Source organism: Mustelus asterias, chromosome 13, assembly GCF_964213995.1.
Source record: "Mustelus asterias chromosome 13, sMusAst1.hap1.1, whole genome shotgun sequence".
Classification (NCBI taxonomy): Eukaryota; Metazoa; Chordata; class Chondrichthyes; order Carcharhiniformes; family Triakidae; genus Mustelus; species Mustelus asterias.
In genome coordinates this window covers 816,081-834,253 of record NC_135813.1, presented here as the reverse complement: position 1 = coordinate 834,253, position 18,173 = coordinate 816,081, and the positions used below count along the sequence as shown (strand labels likewise).

At 47.1% G+C, this 18,173-nt stretch overlaps 2 protein-coding genes across 2 annotated transcripts in view; one reads left to right on the top strand and one right to left on the bottom strand.

Moving 5' to 3' along the window:
* Positions 1-4,317, top strand: part of sardh (sarcosine dehydrogenase) — a 99,427-nt gene extending 95,110 nt beyond the window's left edge. Inside the window, exons 17-18 of the mRNA XM_078226135.1 lie at positions 540-675; positions 2,002-4,317. Coding sequence (XP_078082261.1) covers positions 540-675; positions 2,002-2,127 — 262 coding nt within the window. The 3' untranslated portion in view covers positions 2,128-4,317. The remainder of the gene's footprint in view (positions 1-539; positions 676-2,001) is intronic.
* The window catches only part of dbh (dopamine beta-hydroxylase (dopamine beta-monooxygenase)), a 30,092-nt gene continuing 15,131 nt past the window's right edge, over positions 3,213-18,173 (bottom strand). Inside the window, exons 5-12 of the mRNA XM_078226136.1 lie at positions 14,154-14,256; positions 7,487-7,653; positions 7,030-7,173; positions 5,874-5,912; positions 5,339-5,398; positions 4,321-4,448; positions 3,460-3,619; positions 3,213-3,346 (exon numbers count right to left, since the gene is read on the bottom strand). Coding sequence (XP_078082262.1) covers positions 3,221-3,346; positions 3,460-3,619; positions 4,321-4,448; positions 5,339-5,398; positions 5,874-5,912; positions 7,030-7,173; positions 7,487-7,653; positions 14,154-14,256 — 927 coding nt within the window. The 3' untranslated portion in view covers positions 3,213-3,220. The remainder of the gene's footprint in view (positions 3,347-3,459; positions 3,620-4,320; positions 4,449-5,338; positions 5,399-5,873; positions 5,913-7,029; positions 7,174-7,486; positions 7,654-14,153; positions 14,257-18,173) is intronic.

Genomic DNA, 18,173 nt, shown 5'->3' with positions numbered 1-18,173 from the left:
TGGGGGTGCAGTGCGGGTGTGTGTGTGTGGGGGTGCAGTGTGGGGGGGGTGCAGTGTGGGGGTGTGGGTGCAGTGTGGGGTGGGGTGCAGTACAGGGGTGCAGTGTGTGGGTGGGGGTGCAGTGCGGGTGTGTGTGTGTGGGGGTGCAGTGTGGGGGGGGTGCAGTGTGGGGGTGTGGGTGCAGTGTGGGGTGGGGTGCAGTACAGGGGTGCAGTGTGTGGGTGGGGGTGCAGTGCGGGTGTGTGTGTGTGGGGGTGCAGTGTGGGGGGGGTGCAGTGTGGGGGTGTGGGTGCAGTGTGGGGTGGGGTGCAGTACAGGGGTGCAGTGTGTGGGTGGGGGTGCAGTGCGGGTGTGTGTGTGGGGGTGCAGTGTGGGGGGGGTGCAGTGTGGGGGTGTGGGTGCAGTGTGGGGTGGGGTGCAGTACAGGGGTGCAGTGTGTGTGTGGGGGTGCAGTGGGGGTGCAGTGCGGGTGTGTGTGTGTGGGGGTGCAGTGTGCATTGTGCTTGCTTCTGATATAAAAAACATTTAATATTCCACAGGAAGGTCCCCATGTTCGGTCTGGAAGTAATTTGGAGGAATGGGAAGGTAGTCGGACATATCCGGAGGGCGGATTTCGCATTTACGCTCAATAAGACGATAGCTTACGGTTACATCCGGGATCCTGATGGTGGTGTGGTGAGCTCAAGTGATTTGGACACACGGGAGTGTTTGCTGGGGACAATATCGAGGGAAATTGCTGAGGGAATCCTGTCAATGTAACTCAGAATCCCTCGGGAAACGTAAAGCTCTGCCCAGAAACTCCGGTTCAGCCTCAGCTGGAGAATTGTGTCCGTTCTGGATGCCACACTTTAGGATAGATGTGAAGGCTTTAGAGAGAGTGCAGAAAAGATCCACAGGAATGGTTTCAGCGATGAGGAACTTCAGTTATGTGGCAATTACAGCAACAGGGACTGCTCTCCTGTAGGTTGGGAGGAGATTTGAGAGATATACAAAATCATGAAGGGTCTGGAAAAAATAGATATGAAAAAACTGTTCCCATTGGCTGAAGGGTCGAGAACCAGAGGATCCCAATTTAAGGCAAACAGCAAAAGAAGTACAGGCAACACACGGAAAAGCTCTTTTCCCAGCAGCGAGTGACCAGGATGTGGAAAGCATCTGGGGACATGCTAGAGGCAGATTCTATCTTCCAAAATCTGAAGGGAAAATGTTTGTAGGCCTTTGGGGCGAAGGTGGGGCCCTGTCACCTGGTGTGTAGCTCTTAAAGAGGGCCAGCACTGACAGAGTGGGCTGGATGGCCTCCTGTGCTGTTATTCTAACATCAGATTGCATGTCTGACACCCAGGACAGGATGAGCAGAAATTTCCTCTGATTGTCCTCAGTCCCGGCAATGGTTCAGTTCCTTAGTTACTGATCCATCCCTCTCCCTGGCAACTCGGGGGAGGCGATGGCCTAGTGGTATTATCGCTAGACTATCAATCCAGAAACTCAGCTAATGTTCTGGGGACCCGGGTTCGAATCCCACCACGGCAGATGGTGTAATTTGAATTGAAAAAAAAAATCTGGAATTAAGAATCTACTGATGACCATGAAATTATTGCCAATTGTCAGAAAAACCCACCTGGTTCACTAATGTCCTTTAGGGAAGGAAATGTGCCGTCCTTACCTTGTCTGGCCTACATGTGACTCCAGAGCCACAGCAATGTGGTTGACTCGCAGCTGCCCTCGGGCAACTAGGGTTGGGCAATAAATGCTGGCCAGCCAGCGACACCCATGTCCTACAAGTGAATAAAAAAAACTATCCAAGTCTGAACCTGACTGTTCACAGTCTTGGTGTGAGGTTTGCCTGTCAGAACGTCACCCACCCAACTCTGTCCCTGCATCAGCTCAGCCTCTGCTGACATCCTCTTCAATGTCGGTTACCTTGGGATGTGGCTAATCTGATGCGTGCTGAGTGGTTGCTATCATGGTGTGTGTGTTTTCAGTCTCTGTGTCTCACTGCAGGTGACAGCTGACTTTGTGAAGAGTGGCGAGTACTCCCTGGAGAGGATGGGCATCGTCTACACAGCAAAGGTGCACCTCAAATCCCCCTTTGATCCAAACAACAAGCGAGTGAAAGGGATTTATTAGCGCGGAGCCGGGAGGGAGACTGCGTGATCCCAGGACTTTGAAAACAGGAAGTATATGACCAGGAATTTGCCACATTGTCTTTGAGTTCCAGTTGTTTAATTGGAAGATCTGTTTCTGGAACGTGGGAGATTTGATGAGATTTCTGAACTGGACTTTCGAACTGGAGGCTTTGCTCCTGATTTGCTCAGGGTGAGGGAGTCATTTCAATGTTTTACGGCATTGTCACCAATTCTACAGTCTATCAAATTATTTTCAATCAGGTATTAACAAATTAAACTTTGTATCAGTGCCAAAAACAGCACTTATGTTTAACACACAACTAAAAACAGCCAATCAAACAGACATATAGAACACACACAGTCCCATCTCGTATTCCAACGTGACAGCAACTGGGGAAAGGAGGGCAATGTTTGCCCCTCGGAGGAGGACCCAGACGCCATGGGCTGTGACTCAACTCTGGGTCGTCAATATTCTCACCAGAATGAGTGGTATTTTCGGTGAGTTCCGAGAATCTGGCTCAGTCTTTGGGTGGGGGGTGAAAAGTGCTGGACAGACTGAACAGCCCCAACATTTTGGGGGCTGCAGAGGGACTGTACCTCTCGGGTCAGACTGAATGACGAGATGGTGGGAGGGATGGGAGAGAAGTATGAAGGGTGGCTGGGAGTGCCTGGGGATTGGAATGAGCTAGGGACGGTCCTCAGTGTAATGAGGGGAGAGAATGACAGGGGAGTGCTTTGCTGCATCTCAGTGACAGGTTGGGAGAGGGTTGTGTGGAGAGGGTCTTGTGAGAATATTGGATTGCCCCCGGTTATGTTTGGGGCGGAGCTGTGACCCCTGCATCACTTAAAGAACCTCACAAATCCTGATCTGGAAGAATTTGCTGTTTAATTGGAAACAAATTAAAACTTTATCTATTCAGGGGCAACACACGCAAAATAATAAAACAGGATTACAAACATGGGTCAAACCCTCATTGGTGAGACACTGCAATGGAAATATTGTCTTCCTCTCCCCACGCCCTTCCAATGACCCTGCACACTCGGTTAATCCATTGAAGACATAACCACCAAAGAGGCATGTATCACTCTCCCGATTAACTGGTGGTGAAATTGACCAGTGTTGCCTTTCCCGGCACCATGTGACTCAATCTCTGGCAGTGATCCGGTGATTCCAGCAACATCGCAGTGACCTGTGGGAGCGGCTGCTTTTCCCAGTTACCCTAAAAGTAGAAAATATCTAATTAACAAGGTTTCATTTTAAATCAATTTAAATGATAATACAGCGGAACGGAACGTGTGGACAGAACAGTCCCTCAGTAGCCTGGTTACTCACTGGGAAACGGACAGCAGAAGACTTGTTGCAGTGAACAGAGATGGGAGCGGAATCGTACAGAGCTTTCAGAACTTGACTACTGAATGGGTTCCAGGTCACAGTACTGAACTGTTCAGTTACTGGCACCTGTGGACAGGTGCAGATTCCATCATCATCAATCCTTCAAAAACAAAATGGTAATAAGTTATCAACTCCAACAAGAGAGAATCGAACCATCTCCCCTTGACATTCAATACTGTCACCATTACTGAATCCGCCACTGTCAACGTCCTGGGGGTTACTATTGACTAGAAACAGAACTGGATCAGCCAAATAAATACAATGGCTACCAGAGCAGGTCAGAGGCTAGGAATCCTGTGGAGAGTAACTCACTTCCTGACTCCCCAAAACCAGTCCACCATCTACAAGGCAGGACTGTGATGGAATACTCTGCACTTGCCTGGATCAGTGCACCTACACCACATGGACTGCAGTGGTTCAAGAAAGCAGAAGGCCTCCACCTTCACAAAGACAATAAGGGATGGATAATATATCTGGTCTCGCCTGTCACAAATCCTGAGGATGAATTTAAAAAGTTCTCCTATCTGTGCAGAGGTTCTGACCTCCTGAGAATCCTTGATTTGAATCATTCTTCACAGCCCTGTTTCCAGCTGCCTGCTTGAAGCTGGAAGATCTGGAATTCCCTTCCCAAACCTCTCGCCTCCTTTAGGATACTCGTTGAATTTTACCTCTCTGAGCAAAATCTTTTAGTAACTGTCCTGATCCCTCCTCGTGTCTCAGTGCTGAAAAACGGCTGATGTAATTTCCGTGAAGCAACTTGGAATGTTTGACTACATTAAAGATATAAATGCAGATGTTTACCTGTTGATGAAGATGAAGTATTTCTGCAGGTAGCTGATATCGACAGCGCTTTTGCACAACTCCAGTTGTGTTTGGGGATAATAGTGCACATAATTCACACACATTTCCTCATTGATTCCAAATCCTCCCTAAACACAGAGAATCCGATTGGCAATCACCTTTCCTCCATTTCAACTGTTTGGTCAATCCCAAACCCTTCACTCACAAACATTTATCCACTGCCTTTAGATTCCACTCAGTGTGTCTCACTCTCCCTTTGTTACACTCTATCTCTATTGCTCTGTCTGTCTATGTCTCACTCTCTCTGTCTCTATTTCTCTCTCTCTCACTCACTGTCTCCCTTTCTCTCTCTGTCTGTCTCACTGCTCTGTTTTTTGCCCTTTGTCCCTCTCTTTGTCTCTACCTCTCTCTCCCTCTCTGTTTCGCTCACTCTCTCACTCAGTTACTGGGCGCAGAATGAGAGACGTTCTGTGTGTTTGCAGTGATGTGAGGGGTTAGCTCTGTGTTGCTCACAGTGATGGGTGGGTGGGTGGGGGGGTAGGTAGAGATTTTCGAAATGTGGATCAGCTCCAGACCATCTGGAACAGATTGCGACCTGAGACAAACCAATGAGAGTTAAGGTGTCTGATGAGGTTGAGGAAAGATTGGCTGGTGGGCAGGGAAGCAGTTCAGAGGTCAGGTTAGGGGTTGCGGGGGGTCAGGGGTTGGGGGGTGGTGAAACAGTGCAACAGTGCAGTGCGCGAAACAAACTGGACTTCGATCTGTGTCCAGTGAGTGATAACTTTTTAATATTTCCCCTTCAAGCCTAAACCCTGTTCCATCTCCAGATTTTCCCAGTTCTGAGGAAAGTTCATTGATGTGAAAGTTGAACTCTATTTCTCTCTCCACTGAAGCTCGCTGACCTGTGGAGTTTCCCCGGTGTCTCTGACTCCAGTATTCAGTGATTAGCCTCTTGTCTGATAACAAAGACATGTTCTATAAGATGGGTCACATGATGCTCAGCAATTTGTCCACCTACCACGGTCACGTGACTCCGGTCCTCCGTGTTGTATGTACATGAGGTTATCAACACATCTCCCTGTTGAGAAAATACAGCATCAAAATAATTCCACAAACATGTGTTTGTGTACAGCACTAGGCTAGTGTTTGTGTACAGCGCTAGGCTGGTGTTTGTGTACAGCACTAGGCTGGCGTTTGTGTACAGCACTAGGCTGGTGTTTGTGTACAGCGCTAGGCTGGCGTTTGTGTACAGCACTAGGCTAGTGTTTGTGTACAGCGCTAGGCTGGCGTTTGTGTACAGCGCTAGGCTAGTGTTTGTGTACAGCATCAGGCTAGTGTTTGTGTACAGTGCTAGGCTGGTTTTGCGTACAGTGCTAGGCTGGTTTTGCGTACAGCGCTAGGCTGGTTTTGCGTACAGCGCTAGGCTGGTTTTGCGTACAGCGCTAGGCTGGTTTTGCGTACAGCGCTAGGCTGGTTTTGCGTACAGCGCTAGGCTGGTTTTGCGTACAGCGCTAGGCTGGCGACACGTGACCCCGGTGTTCTGAGATACTCACGGGCAGCACAGTGATTTCTTTTGGTAAAAGTCGGATTTCCTGTAAAGGCCAAAGCACATTTATGAAACTGATGCAACAATTTGTTCTTCAATAGACAGCTGAAAACAATTTGGATCTAAGGGTGGTCGGTGTATTGTCCTAATGAGGAAGAGTTAAGAACTGTAGAAAAACAGACAGATTAAAATGTGCAAATATTGAAAACACTAACTCAGGTGAATTGGAATGTTGGCCCATGGGAAGTGGAACACCAATGGGGGGAACGCAATGTCCGACTCCTCTGTACTATTCCACTTAATTATTGGGCCCCACACCCCAGGCTGCAGAGAAGCTGGGACAATGTCCCCCAGAATGACACTGGGACTAACAGAGCTCATTATGAGGACCGGTTACACTGATTGCATTCCTTGGAGTTTGAAAGATTAAGGGATGGGATGGACTGATTGAGATATTTGAGATGTTTGGAGGGTTTGATGGGGCAGAGAAGCTATTTGCGCGGTGGTGGGTTCCAGAACAAGGCGGGACAGAACCTCAAAGTCAGGATGTTCAGGGGTGATGTCAGGAAGGGACGGAAATCTGGAAAACGCTCCCCCAAAAAAGCTGCTGAGGCTGGGGGTAAATTCAACATTCCAAAACTGGAATTGGTCAATTTTTATTGAGTAAGATGATCGAGGGATGAATGTGGAACTGAGACAGATGGGTGGAGTTGAGGGGTAAAACCATGATCTAACTGTTACGAAGCATCGAGGGGATGATTGGCCTCCTCCTTTCCCTGTGTACGGTGCGTACTCCAGATAAAGGGGGTGACTGACACGTTGCTAGAACGAGGGGACTCATGGGTTTCCCAAAGAGCTCGTGAACCTCTGGAACTCTCTTCTCCAGAGAGAGCGGGGGTAAGATCAATGAATATTTTTGAGGCAGAGGAAGATAGATTCTTGATCAGACAAGGTAATAAAAGGTTATCGGGATTGGCAGAATGTGGAGCTAACACTACAATCAGATCAGCCATAATCATATTGAATGACAGAGCGGGCTAGAGGGGCGAAAGGGCCACTCCTGCTTCTCATTTGTATGTTTGTAGGTTTGATTTTGTTAGAGTGGGTTCGAGAGCCACAACTAGTCTTGTTCAGACTTGGATTGAGCAACAAGCAAGCGATACCTGAAAGTGAGTACTGTAATGTCCATCAGCATTGACAATGTCCACTTCAGTCCCACCCTGAACCAGAACCGTCTTCACCTTTGTACCAGCGAGGTGAGTGTGAAGCTGTGAGGCAAAGATGTGAATCCCAGACGGAGGCAGGCTCTGGAATGCGAACACCAACAACACACCTTGGATAATTGTACAGTATGGTTAACAATTCACTGATTGATCACCAGTCGGCCTGAGGTCTTTGAGATCCTCCATCTCTGGCCTTACTCACTCTGGTCTGGTCACTATTAGTCCCCCATCACTCTCCTGGTCAGACCCTGCTTCAGTCTCTCTGACCACCCCCCAGTCCTCACTTTCTGTTTCAGTTCACTCTCAAGGTCTCTCGTTGCCTCTCACTCTGACAGTCACTTTTTGCACCAGTCCTGGTGTCGGCCATTCTATGAACAAGCAGAGTGTGTCCACTGACCTGCTGAGTACACTCTCCTGTGCAATATCCGCTGAGTACAAAGCTTGCTTCACCCGGTGGAATAGCCATGACTGGTGTGTACACAAGCCCTAACTCCATGATTCCCGCACTGAACTTCCGTAAGGACGGAGTGTAGAACAAGCGAATCCCGGAATTATCCAACCTTCCTGTCAAAGTAAGTGAAAGGAATTCACCTGAAATCTTGCTGCTTTATTAAGCATCAGCTCACATTGTGGCTGAAGTGGGCTACACGGGGTTAACAAGACTTTACAAATGTCAAACCAATCAGTACAGGAGCTTCACAGGCCATGCACACACATCACCCACTCAATCCACCGATCTAACCTGTGGGAAAATGTTAAACACACTCACTGACACACAGTCATTTTCCATAATCCCAGAACATCCATCGGAACAGCTCTTCCCCGAACCTGGATCGCACTCATTTTGTCCACATTCCAATCTCATTGTCAACCAGATATTAATTAGAATAATATCAGGAACAGTTTCCTGTTTCACTCTGCCTCAGGGATGTTTTCTGATCCTGTATCTCATTTTCTGTTTGTTCATTCTGAATCTGTTTGGGATTTGTGATTATGCTCTGATTCTGAAGTCTGTTAACTGCAACATTGCTGCCAAACAAGATCCCACCAATCTTGTGTTTGTAAAAGTGAGCTTAGTCTGTCCGACAATTCGACTCCCAGAATCACCCCTGTTGCCCTTCTTTGAACTCACCAAAAACATCTATTTGGGTGTTAGGATGTGCTGGTTAAATGTTCAAACTTGCCCTGACCAGCCTCATGCGAGCTGGATACAGTCAAGCAGAGATCAGTAATCACACTCGGGTACAATTCTGCCCAGTGAATTACTGCTTCAGCTTCATCTATGTCCATGGAGTGAAATTGTTCAGCCCTTCACCCAAGAGAATGAGGGCGGTGGTCTGGAATTCAGGGAGAGAGACTGTGAGGTTCTTGAGCAAATTGACACAGGGAAGGACAGGGTATTGGAGGTGTTGGCAGCCTTAAAAGTGGATAAATCTCCAGGTCCGGATGAGTTGTGCCCCAGGCTGCTGTGGGAGGCAAGGGAGGAGATTGCAGGAGCTCTGACCCAAATTTTCAATTCCTCTCTGGCCACAGGGGAGGTGCTGGATGACTGGAGAACAGCTAATGTGGTTCCACTATTTAAGAAGGGTTGTAGAGATAAACTAGGGAACTACAGACCATGTCAGTGGTAGGGAAACTATTGGAGAAAATTCTGAAGGAGAGAATCTATCTCCACTTGGAGAGGCAAAGCTTGATCAGGGATAGTCAGCATGGCTAGGGAGGTCACGCCGAACAAATTTGATTGAATTTTTTGAGGAGGTGACCAGGTGTGTAGATGAGGGGAGTGCAGTCGATGTAGTTTAGGTGGATTTCAGCAAAGCCTTTGACAAGGTCCCACATGGGAGATTTGTCAAGAAGGTAAATTCACATGGGATACAGGGTGATTTGATAAAGTGGATTCAAAATTGGCTCAGTTGTAGGAGACAGAAAGTGATGACAGAGGCTGCTTTAGTGACTGGAAGAACATAAGAAATAGGAGCAGGAGTAGGCCATCTAGCCCCTCGAGCCTGCCCCGCCATTCAATAAGATCGTGGCTGATCTGAAGTAAATCAGTTCCACTTACCCGCCTGCTCCCCATAACCCTTAATTCCCTTATCGATCAGAAATCCATCTATCCGTGATTTAAACATATTCAACGAGGTAGCCTCCACCACTTCAGTGGGCAGAGAATTCCAGAGATTCACCACCCTCTGAGAGAAGAAGTTCCTCCTCAACTCTATCCTAAACTGAACCCCCTTTATTTTGAGGCTGTGCCCTCTAGTTCTGGTTTCCTTTCTAAGTGGAAAGAACCTCTCCACCTCTACCCTATCCAGCCCCTTCATTATCTTATTTGCCTCTATAAGATCACCCCTCAGCCTTCTAAACTCCAACGAGTACAAACCCAATCTGCTCAGTCTCTCCTCATAATCTACACCCCTCATCTCCGGTATCAACCTGGTGAACCTTCTCTGCACTCCCTCCAAGGCCAAATATCCTTTCGCAAGTAAGGGGACCAAATCTGCACACAGTATTCCAGCTGCGGCCTCACCAATGCCTTGGAAGCCAGTGATGTACCACAGGGATCTGTGTTGGGCCCCCTATTATTCGTCATTTATATAAATGACATTGATGACTATGTGGGGGGTGGGATTAGTAAGTTTGCGGATGACACGCAGATTGGCCGGGTGGTTAACAGTGAGGCAGAGTGTCTTGCGCTACAAGAAGATATAGATGGAATGGTCAAATGGCACATAAATGGCAGATGGAATTTAACCCTGAAAAGTGTGAGGTGATACACTTTGGAAGGAGTAATTTGACAAGGGAGTATTCAAAGAACAAAGAAAATACTCCTTGCTTAAGTTTCTTTCTACTTTCCTTGTATTCCACACTTGCTTCGTGTGTTCTCAGCCTCCTAGCTTTGACAAATGCTTTCTTTTTCTCTTTGACTAAGCTCACAATATCTCTCGTTATCCAAGGTTCCCAAAACTTGCCATACTTATCCTTCATCTTTACAGGAATGTGCCGGGTCCTGAATCCCTATCAATTTACACTTGAAAGCCTCCCACATGCCAGATGTTGATTTGCCCTCAAACATCTGCCCCCAATCTACATTCTTCACCACCTGCCTAATATTGTTGTAATTAGCCTTCCCCCAATTCAGCACCTTCACCTGAGGACTACACTTATCTTTATCCATCAGTACCTTAAAACTTACTGAATTATGGTCACTGTTCCCGAACTGCCTCCCTACTGAAACATCAACCACCTGGCCGGGCTCATTCCCCAATACCAGGTCCAGTATGGCCCCTTCCCTAGTATGACTATCTACATAGTGTTTCAGGAAGCCTTCCTGGATGCTCCTTACAAACTCTGCCTGATCCACGCCCCGAGCACTAAGTGAGTCCCAGTCAATATTGGGGAAATTAAAATCTCCCACCACAACAACCCTGTTACTTTTACACCTTGCCAAAATCTCCCGCTGGCAGTTCGGTGGCCTATAGTAAACCCCCAACATTGTGACTACACCCTTCCTGGTCCTGAGCTCTATCCATATTGCCTCGCTGTATGAGCCCTCCGAGGTGTCCTCCCGGAGTACAGCTGTGATATTCTCCTTCACCAATAGTACAACTCCCCCACCCCTTTTACATCCCCCTCTATCCCACCTGAAACATCTATATCCTGGAATGTTAAGCTGCCAATCCTGTCCTTCCCTTAACCAAGTCTCTGTAATGGCAACAACATCATAATTCCTCGTACTAATCCAAGCTCTAAGTTCATCTGCCTTACCTGTTACACTTCTCGCATTGAAACAAATGCACTTCAGTCCACCAGACCCTCTCTGATTAGCAATCCCACCCTGCCTGCTGTTTCTCTGGGTCTCTGGTATAGTACCAGAAGATTGGAGGTTAGCGAATGTTGTCCCATTGTTTAAGAAGGGGAACAGAGACTTCCCCGGGAATTATAGACCGGTGAGTCTCACTTCTGTTGTCGGCAAGATGTTGGAAAAAATTATAAGGGATAGGATTTATAGTTATTTGGAGAGTAATGAATTGATAGGTGATAGTCAGCATGGTTTTGTGGCAGGTAGGTCGTGCCTTACTAACCTTATTGAGTTTTTTGAGAAAGTGACCAAGGAGGTGGATGGGGGCAAGGCAGTGGACGTGGTATATATGGATTTTAGTAAGGCGTTTGATAAGGTTCACCATGGTAGGCTTCTGCAGAAAATGCAGATGTATGGGATTGGGGGTGATCTAGGAAATTGGATCAGGAATTGGCTAGCGGATAGGAAACAGAGGGTGGTGGTTGATAGTAAATATTCATCATGGAGTGCGGTTACAAGTGGTGTACCTCAGGGATCTGTTTTGGGGCCACTGCTGTTTGTAATATTTATTAATGATCTGGATGAGGGTATAGTTGGGTGGATTAGCAAATTTGCTGATGACACCAAAGTCGGTGGTGTGGTAGACAGTGAGGAAGGGTGTCGTAGTTTGCAGGAAGACTTAGACAGGTTGCAAAGTTGGGCCGAGAGGTGGCGGATGGAGTTTAATGCGGAGAAGTGTGAGGTAATTCACTTTGGTAGGAATAACAGATGTGTTGAGTATAGGGCTAACGGGAGGACTTTGAATAGTGTGGAGGAGCAGAGGGATCTAGGTGTATGTGTGCATAGATCCCTGAAAGTTGGGAATCAAGTAGATAAGGTTGTTAAGAAGGCATATGGTGTCTTGGCGTTTATTGGTAGGGGGATTGAATTTAGGAGTCGTAGCGTTATGTTGCAACTGTACACAACTCTGGTGCGGCCGCACTTGGAGTACTGTGTGCAGTTCTGGTCCCCACATTACAGGAAGGATGTGGAGGCTTTGGAGAGGGTGCAGAGGAGGTTTACCAGGATGTTGCCTGGTATGGAGGGGAGATCCTATGAGGAGAGGCTGAGGGATTTGGGATTGTTTTCGCTGGAAAGGCGGCGGCTAAGAGGGGATCTTATTGAAACATATAAGATGATTAGAGGTTTAGATAGGGTGGATAGTGATAGCCTTTTTCCTCTGATGGAGAAATCCAGCACGAGGGGGCATGGCTTTAAATTGAGGGGGGGTAGTTATAGAACCGATGTCAGGGGTAGGTTCTTTACCCAGAGGGTGGTGAGGGATTGGAATGCCCTGCCAGCATCAGTAGTAAATGCGCCTAGTTTGGGGGCGTTTAAGAGATCCGTAGATAGGTTCATGGACGAAAAGAAATTGGTTTAGGTTGGAGGGTCACAGTTTTTTTTTTAACTGGTCGGTGCAACATCGTGGGCCGAAGGGCCTGTTCTGCGCTGTAATGTTCTATGTTCTATGTTCTATGTTCTACTCTCTGGTTCCTCTTCAGCTAATTCACCTTTGCTTTGGTTCCCACCCCCCTGCCAAACTAGTTTAAATCCTCCCGTGTGACACCAGCAAACCTCCCGACCAGAATATTTGTGCCCTTCCAGTTTAGATGCAACCCGTCCTTTTTGTACAGGTCCCATCTGCCCTGGAAGAGACCCCAATGGTCCAGATATCTGAAACCCTCCCTTCTACACCAGCTGTTTAGCCACGTGTTGAGCTGCACTATCTTCCTATTCCTAGCCTCACTAGCACGTGGCACAGGGAGTAATCCTGAGATTACAACCCTAGAGGTCCTGCTTTTTAACTTCCTACCTAACTCCCTAAACTGCTGCTGCAGGACCTCATCACTCTTCCTGCCTATGTCGTTAGTACCAATATGTACCACGACCTCTGGCTGTTCACTCTCTCCCTTCAGAATGCTTTCTGTCCGTTCAGAGACATCCTGGACCCTGGCACCAGGGAGGCAACATACCATCCTAGAGTCTCTTTCACATCCACAGAAGCACCTATCTGCACCCCTAACTATAGAATTCCCTATAACTATTGCTCTAGTTCTCTTTGTCCCTCCCTGCTGAACAACAGAGCCAGCCATGGTGCCACTGCTTTGGCTGCTGCTGCTGGTATCCCCTGATGAACGGTAGGACACTAGGAAGTTCTGTGGAACAGAGGAACCTCGGCGTGTGTCCATAAATTTTGGAAGACAGAAGGGCATGTTATCAGGAAGGTGAAAAAGACATATGGGACACTTGCCTTTCTCAATCAAGGCATAGATTACAAAAGCAACGAAGTCATGTTGGAGTTGTATGGAACTTTGGTGAGACCACAACTAGAGTACTGTGCGCAGTTCTGGTCGCCACATTATAGGAAGGATGTGATTGCACTGGAGGGGGTGCAGAGGAGATTCACCAGGATGCTGCCTGGGACGGAGCATTTAAGTTATGAAGAGAGGTTGGATAGGCTTGAGTTGTTTTCGTTGGAGCAGAGAAGACTGAGGGGTGACCTGATCAAGATGTACAAGATTATGAGGGACATGGACAGAGTGGACAAGGAGCAGTTGTTCCCCTTAGTTGGGGGGGTCAGTCACGAGGGGACATAGGTTCAAGGTGAGGGGCAGGAGGTTTGGGGGGATGTGAGGAAAAGCATTTTTCCCCAGAGGGTGGTGAGGGTGTGGAATGCGCTGCCTGGGAGGGTGGTGGAGGCGGGAAGCCTCACATCCTTTAAAAAGTATCTGGATGAGCACTTGGCTCATCATCACATTCAGGGCTATGGGCCAAGGACTGGCAGGTGGGATTAGGTGGGAGGTCAGGTGTTTCTCGCTTGTTGGTGCAGACTCGATGGGCCGAAGGGCCTTTTCTGCCCTGCATGTCTTCAGATCTATTTTAATGATTTACGAGTTACAGAATTTATTCATTTTAAATGATAAAGCACCTCTGATATTTTCCAGTTTCTTACTCATTCTCTCTCTCACTCACACACACAGATACACACACACACACACACACAGGCAGAAAAACAGACGCACGCATGCACTCACACAGAAAAAACACACACAAACACTCGCACAGAAACACACACACAGAAAAGACATACGCAGACACAGACACACTCACAAACACAGACGCAAATACACAGAAAACACACACACATTCACAAACACATACACAGCAAAACACACACACTAAGAGGTGTATGCACACTGAGATAGTATGTTGAAATTAGACCCACCGGACACTTTCAAAGGGTTGTGGTAATGAACTTCCAGACGCAAATACTTTGAGGAATTGGCTCCACCAATCATGAGTCCGACATCCTTTGGGTAATAAAATGGCTACAAGGGCAGAAAGGATTGGATTTGACAGAACACATTAATAGCGGATCCATAATACCAAGCAAATAACACATTGAAACACAGCCAGCCTGTCTGTACTTGGACTGAGATCGCTTCAACCTCACTGAGAGGTGTCTGTCTCACACTTCCCAAACACTAGTCAATCACTGCAGGTAACGGAGATTCCCCCAGTACAGGACAGCTGATTCAAACGATGAGCTAGGAAGGAGCTGGAATGATGAAACTGATCATCATCAAAGTGGTAGCAGAGTCCTGACAGAGAGAGTGAATAGGGAGGGAAACACTTTAAATTAATCAGACCGGGGAGTGATTGACAAGAAATGAAACAAAGTTAAATATAAACAAAAAAGTGGCGAGCGTGAGGCTGATTAAACTGAGAGAGGACCCGAGTGGCCAGGGAATAACTCACGGTCCCGACCAAGTGAGTAAAAACATGGTTGGAAATAAAGAGGAACTGCTTTTAAAATTCATTCAAACTGCCTGAACAGAAGTGTACACGGTGTCTATAATAAAACAGAGGATCTGAAAACAATACTTTGCAAGGATCCAGATATATCAGGATTATTAAGACACGGCTACAGAAAAATCAGCACTGGGAATAAGATATAGCATCACATATCTTGAGAAAAGAGAGTAAGAGAAAGACAGGTGGGGCAGCTGTATTTATTCAGGATTGCGGGAAAGAGAAAAAGGACTTCAACTAGTCTGAAATTAGTTAGCAAGAGGTGGGTAAGGGGAATAAGTGACTGGTTTCCTACAATGTGTTCAGAATTCCAGTAACCTCAATCTGTATGAAGTCCAGGAAGGGAGGAATCATTACTGGATCTAATAATGGGGAATGAATCAGAGCTGATAAGATAAGTGAACATAGGGGACCATCTGGGCAATAGTGACCATAATACAATACAATTTAGGATAATAATTGAGAAGGAGATACACATGACAAAGATCAGGGTAATAGATTGGAGATACAATGATCTTGAGGATATGAGAATAGAACATGAGAAAGTAAAATGAACAATAATACTGACAAACAATGATGTAGAACAGCCACGGGAAACTTAAAAATGAGGGAGCAGCTGTTCAGTTACAAGGGGACACAGGTTAAAAGTGAGGGGTGGGAAGTTTAGAGGGGATTTGAGGAAAACCTTTTTACCCAGAGGGTGGTGACGGTCTGGAATGCGCTGCCTGGGAGGGTGGTGGAGGCGGGATGCCTCACATCCTTTAAAAAGTACCTGGATGAGCACTTGGCGCATCATAACATTCAGGGCTCTGGGCCAAGGACTGGCAGATGGGATTAGGTGGGCAGGTCAGGGCCTTTCATGCATCGGTGCAGACTCGATGGGCTGAAGGGCCTCTTCTGCACTGTGGTATTCTGTGATTCTGCGAGTGCAGAACAGAGCAAGGAAAACATATTCCACTGAAAGGAAAGAACAAATGAAACACTAATGGGACTCCATGGAGGAATAAAGACACAGGGTAAAAACTGATAAAAGAGACAGACACTAATTTCATGGAGAACCGGAGTGAGCAGCGAGGGAGAATGTGAAGATATTAGAAGAATAAGGAAATTAAAGAGGAATTATGAAATAAAATTATCAGAAAACATAAAACATAACACTGAAATAACAGGTCAATCAGGCGGCACGGTAGCACAATGGTTAGCACCGCTGCTTCACAGCTCCAGGGACCTGGGTTCGATTCCCGGCTCGGGTCACTGTCTGTGTGGAGTTTGCACATTCTCCTCGTGTCTGCGTGGGTTTCCTCCGGGTGCTCCGGTTTCCTCCCACAGTCCAAAGATGTGCGGGTTAGGTTGATTGGCCATGCTAAAATTGCCCTTAGTGTCCTGGGATGCGTAGGTTAGAGGGATTAGTGGGTAAAATATGTAGGGATTTGGGGGTAGGGTCTGGGTGGGATTGTGGTCGGTGCAGACTCGATGGGCCGAATGGCCTCTTTCTGTGCTGCAGGGTTTCTAAGATTCTAAGATTCAAAATAGTGCACTGGAGGAGGAGGCTCCACAGATACTCCCATCCTCAATAATGGAGGAACCCAGCACATCAGTGCAAAAGATAAGACTGAAGAATTCGCAGCAATCTTCAGCCAGAAGTGCCGAGTGGATGATCCATCTCAGCCTCCTCCAGTGGTCCCCAGCGTCTCAGATGTCGGTTTTCAGCCAATTCAATTCACTGCACGTGATAGCAAGAAACAATTGGAGGCACTGGCTACTGCAAAGGCAATAGACCCAGATAACATTCCGGCAATAATACTGAAAACTTGTGCTTCAGAACTTGCCGCTCCCTGAGCTAAGCTCTTCCAGTGCAGTTACATAGAACATAGAACAGTACAGCACAGAACAGGCCCTTCGGCCCACGATGTTGTGCCGAGCTTTGTCTGAAACCCAGATCAAGCTATTTCCTCCCTATCATCCCGAAGTACTCCATGTGCCTATCCAATAGCTTCTTAAATGTTCCTAAAGTTTCTGACTCCACTATCCCTGCAGGCAGTCCATTCCACACCCCAACCACTCTCTGAGTAAAAAACCTACCTCGGACATCCTTCCTATATCTCCCACCATGAACCCTATAGTTATGCCCCCTAGTTACCGCTCCATTCACCCGAGGAAATAGTCTTTGAATGTTCACTCTATCTATCCCCCTCATCATCATCTTATAAACCTCGATCAAGTCTCCTCTCAACCTCCTCCGCTCCAAAGAGAAAAGCCCAAGTTCCCTCAACCTTTCCTCATAAGACCTACCCTCCAAACCAGGCAGCATCCTGGTAAATCTCCTTTGCACTCTTTCCAGTGTCTCCACATCCTTCTTGTAGTGAGGTGACCAGAACTGCACACAATATTCCAAATGTGGTCTCACCAAGGTCCTGTACAGTTGCAGCATAACCCCACGGCTCTTAAACTCAAACCCCCTGTTAATGAACGCCAACACACTATAGGTCTTCTTCACGGCTCTATCCACTTGAGTGGCAACCTTCAGAGATCTGTGGATATGAACCCTAAGATCTCTCTGTTCCTCCACATTCTTCAGAACCCTACCTTTGACCCTGTAATCCACATTTAAATTTGTCCTACCAAAATAAATCACCTCGCATTTGTCAGGGTTAAACTCCATTTGCCATTTTTCAGCCCAGCTCTGCATCCTATCTATATCTCTTTGCAGCCTACAACAGCCCTCCACCTCATCCACTACTCCACCAATCTTGGTGTCATCAGCAAATTTACTGATCCACCCTTCAGCCCCCTCCTCCAAGTCATTTATAAAAATTACAAATAGCAGAGGACCAAGCACTGATCCCTGTGGCACTCCGCTGGTAACCGGTTTCCAGTCCAAAAATTTTCCATCCACCACCACCCTCTGTCTTCTGTTAGATAGCCAGTTACCTATCCAATCAGCCAAACTTCCCTCTATCCCACACATCCTTACATTCTTCATAAGCCGACCGTGGGGGACTTTATCAAACGCCTTACTAAAATCCATGTATATGGCATCAACTGCCCTACCTTCATCTACACACTTAGTTACCTCCTCAAAAAATTCTATCAAATTTGTGAGGCAAGACTTGCCCTTCACAAATCCGTGCTGACTAACCCGGATTAAGCTGCATCTTTCTAAATGGTCGTAAATCCTATCCCTAAGGACCTTTTCCATCAACTTACCGACCACCGAAGTAAGACTAACCGGCCTATAATTACCAGGGTCATTTCTATTCCCTTTCTTAAACAGAGGAACCACATTTGCCACTCTCCAGTCCTCTGGCACCATCCCCGTGGACAGTGGGGACGCAAAGATCAATGCCAAAGGCTCTGCTATCTCATCCCTCGCCTCCCAAAGAATCCTAGGATATATTTCATCAGGCCCAGGGGACTTATCAACTTTCAGTTT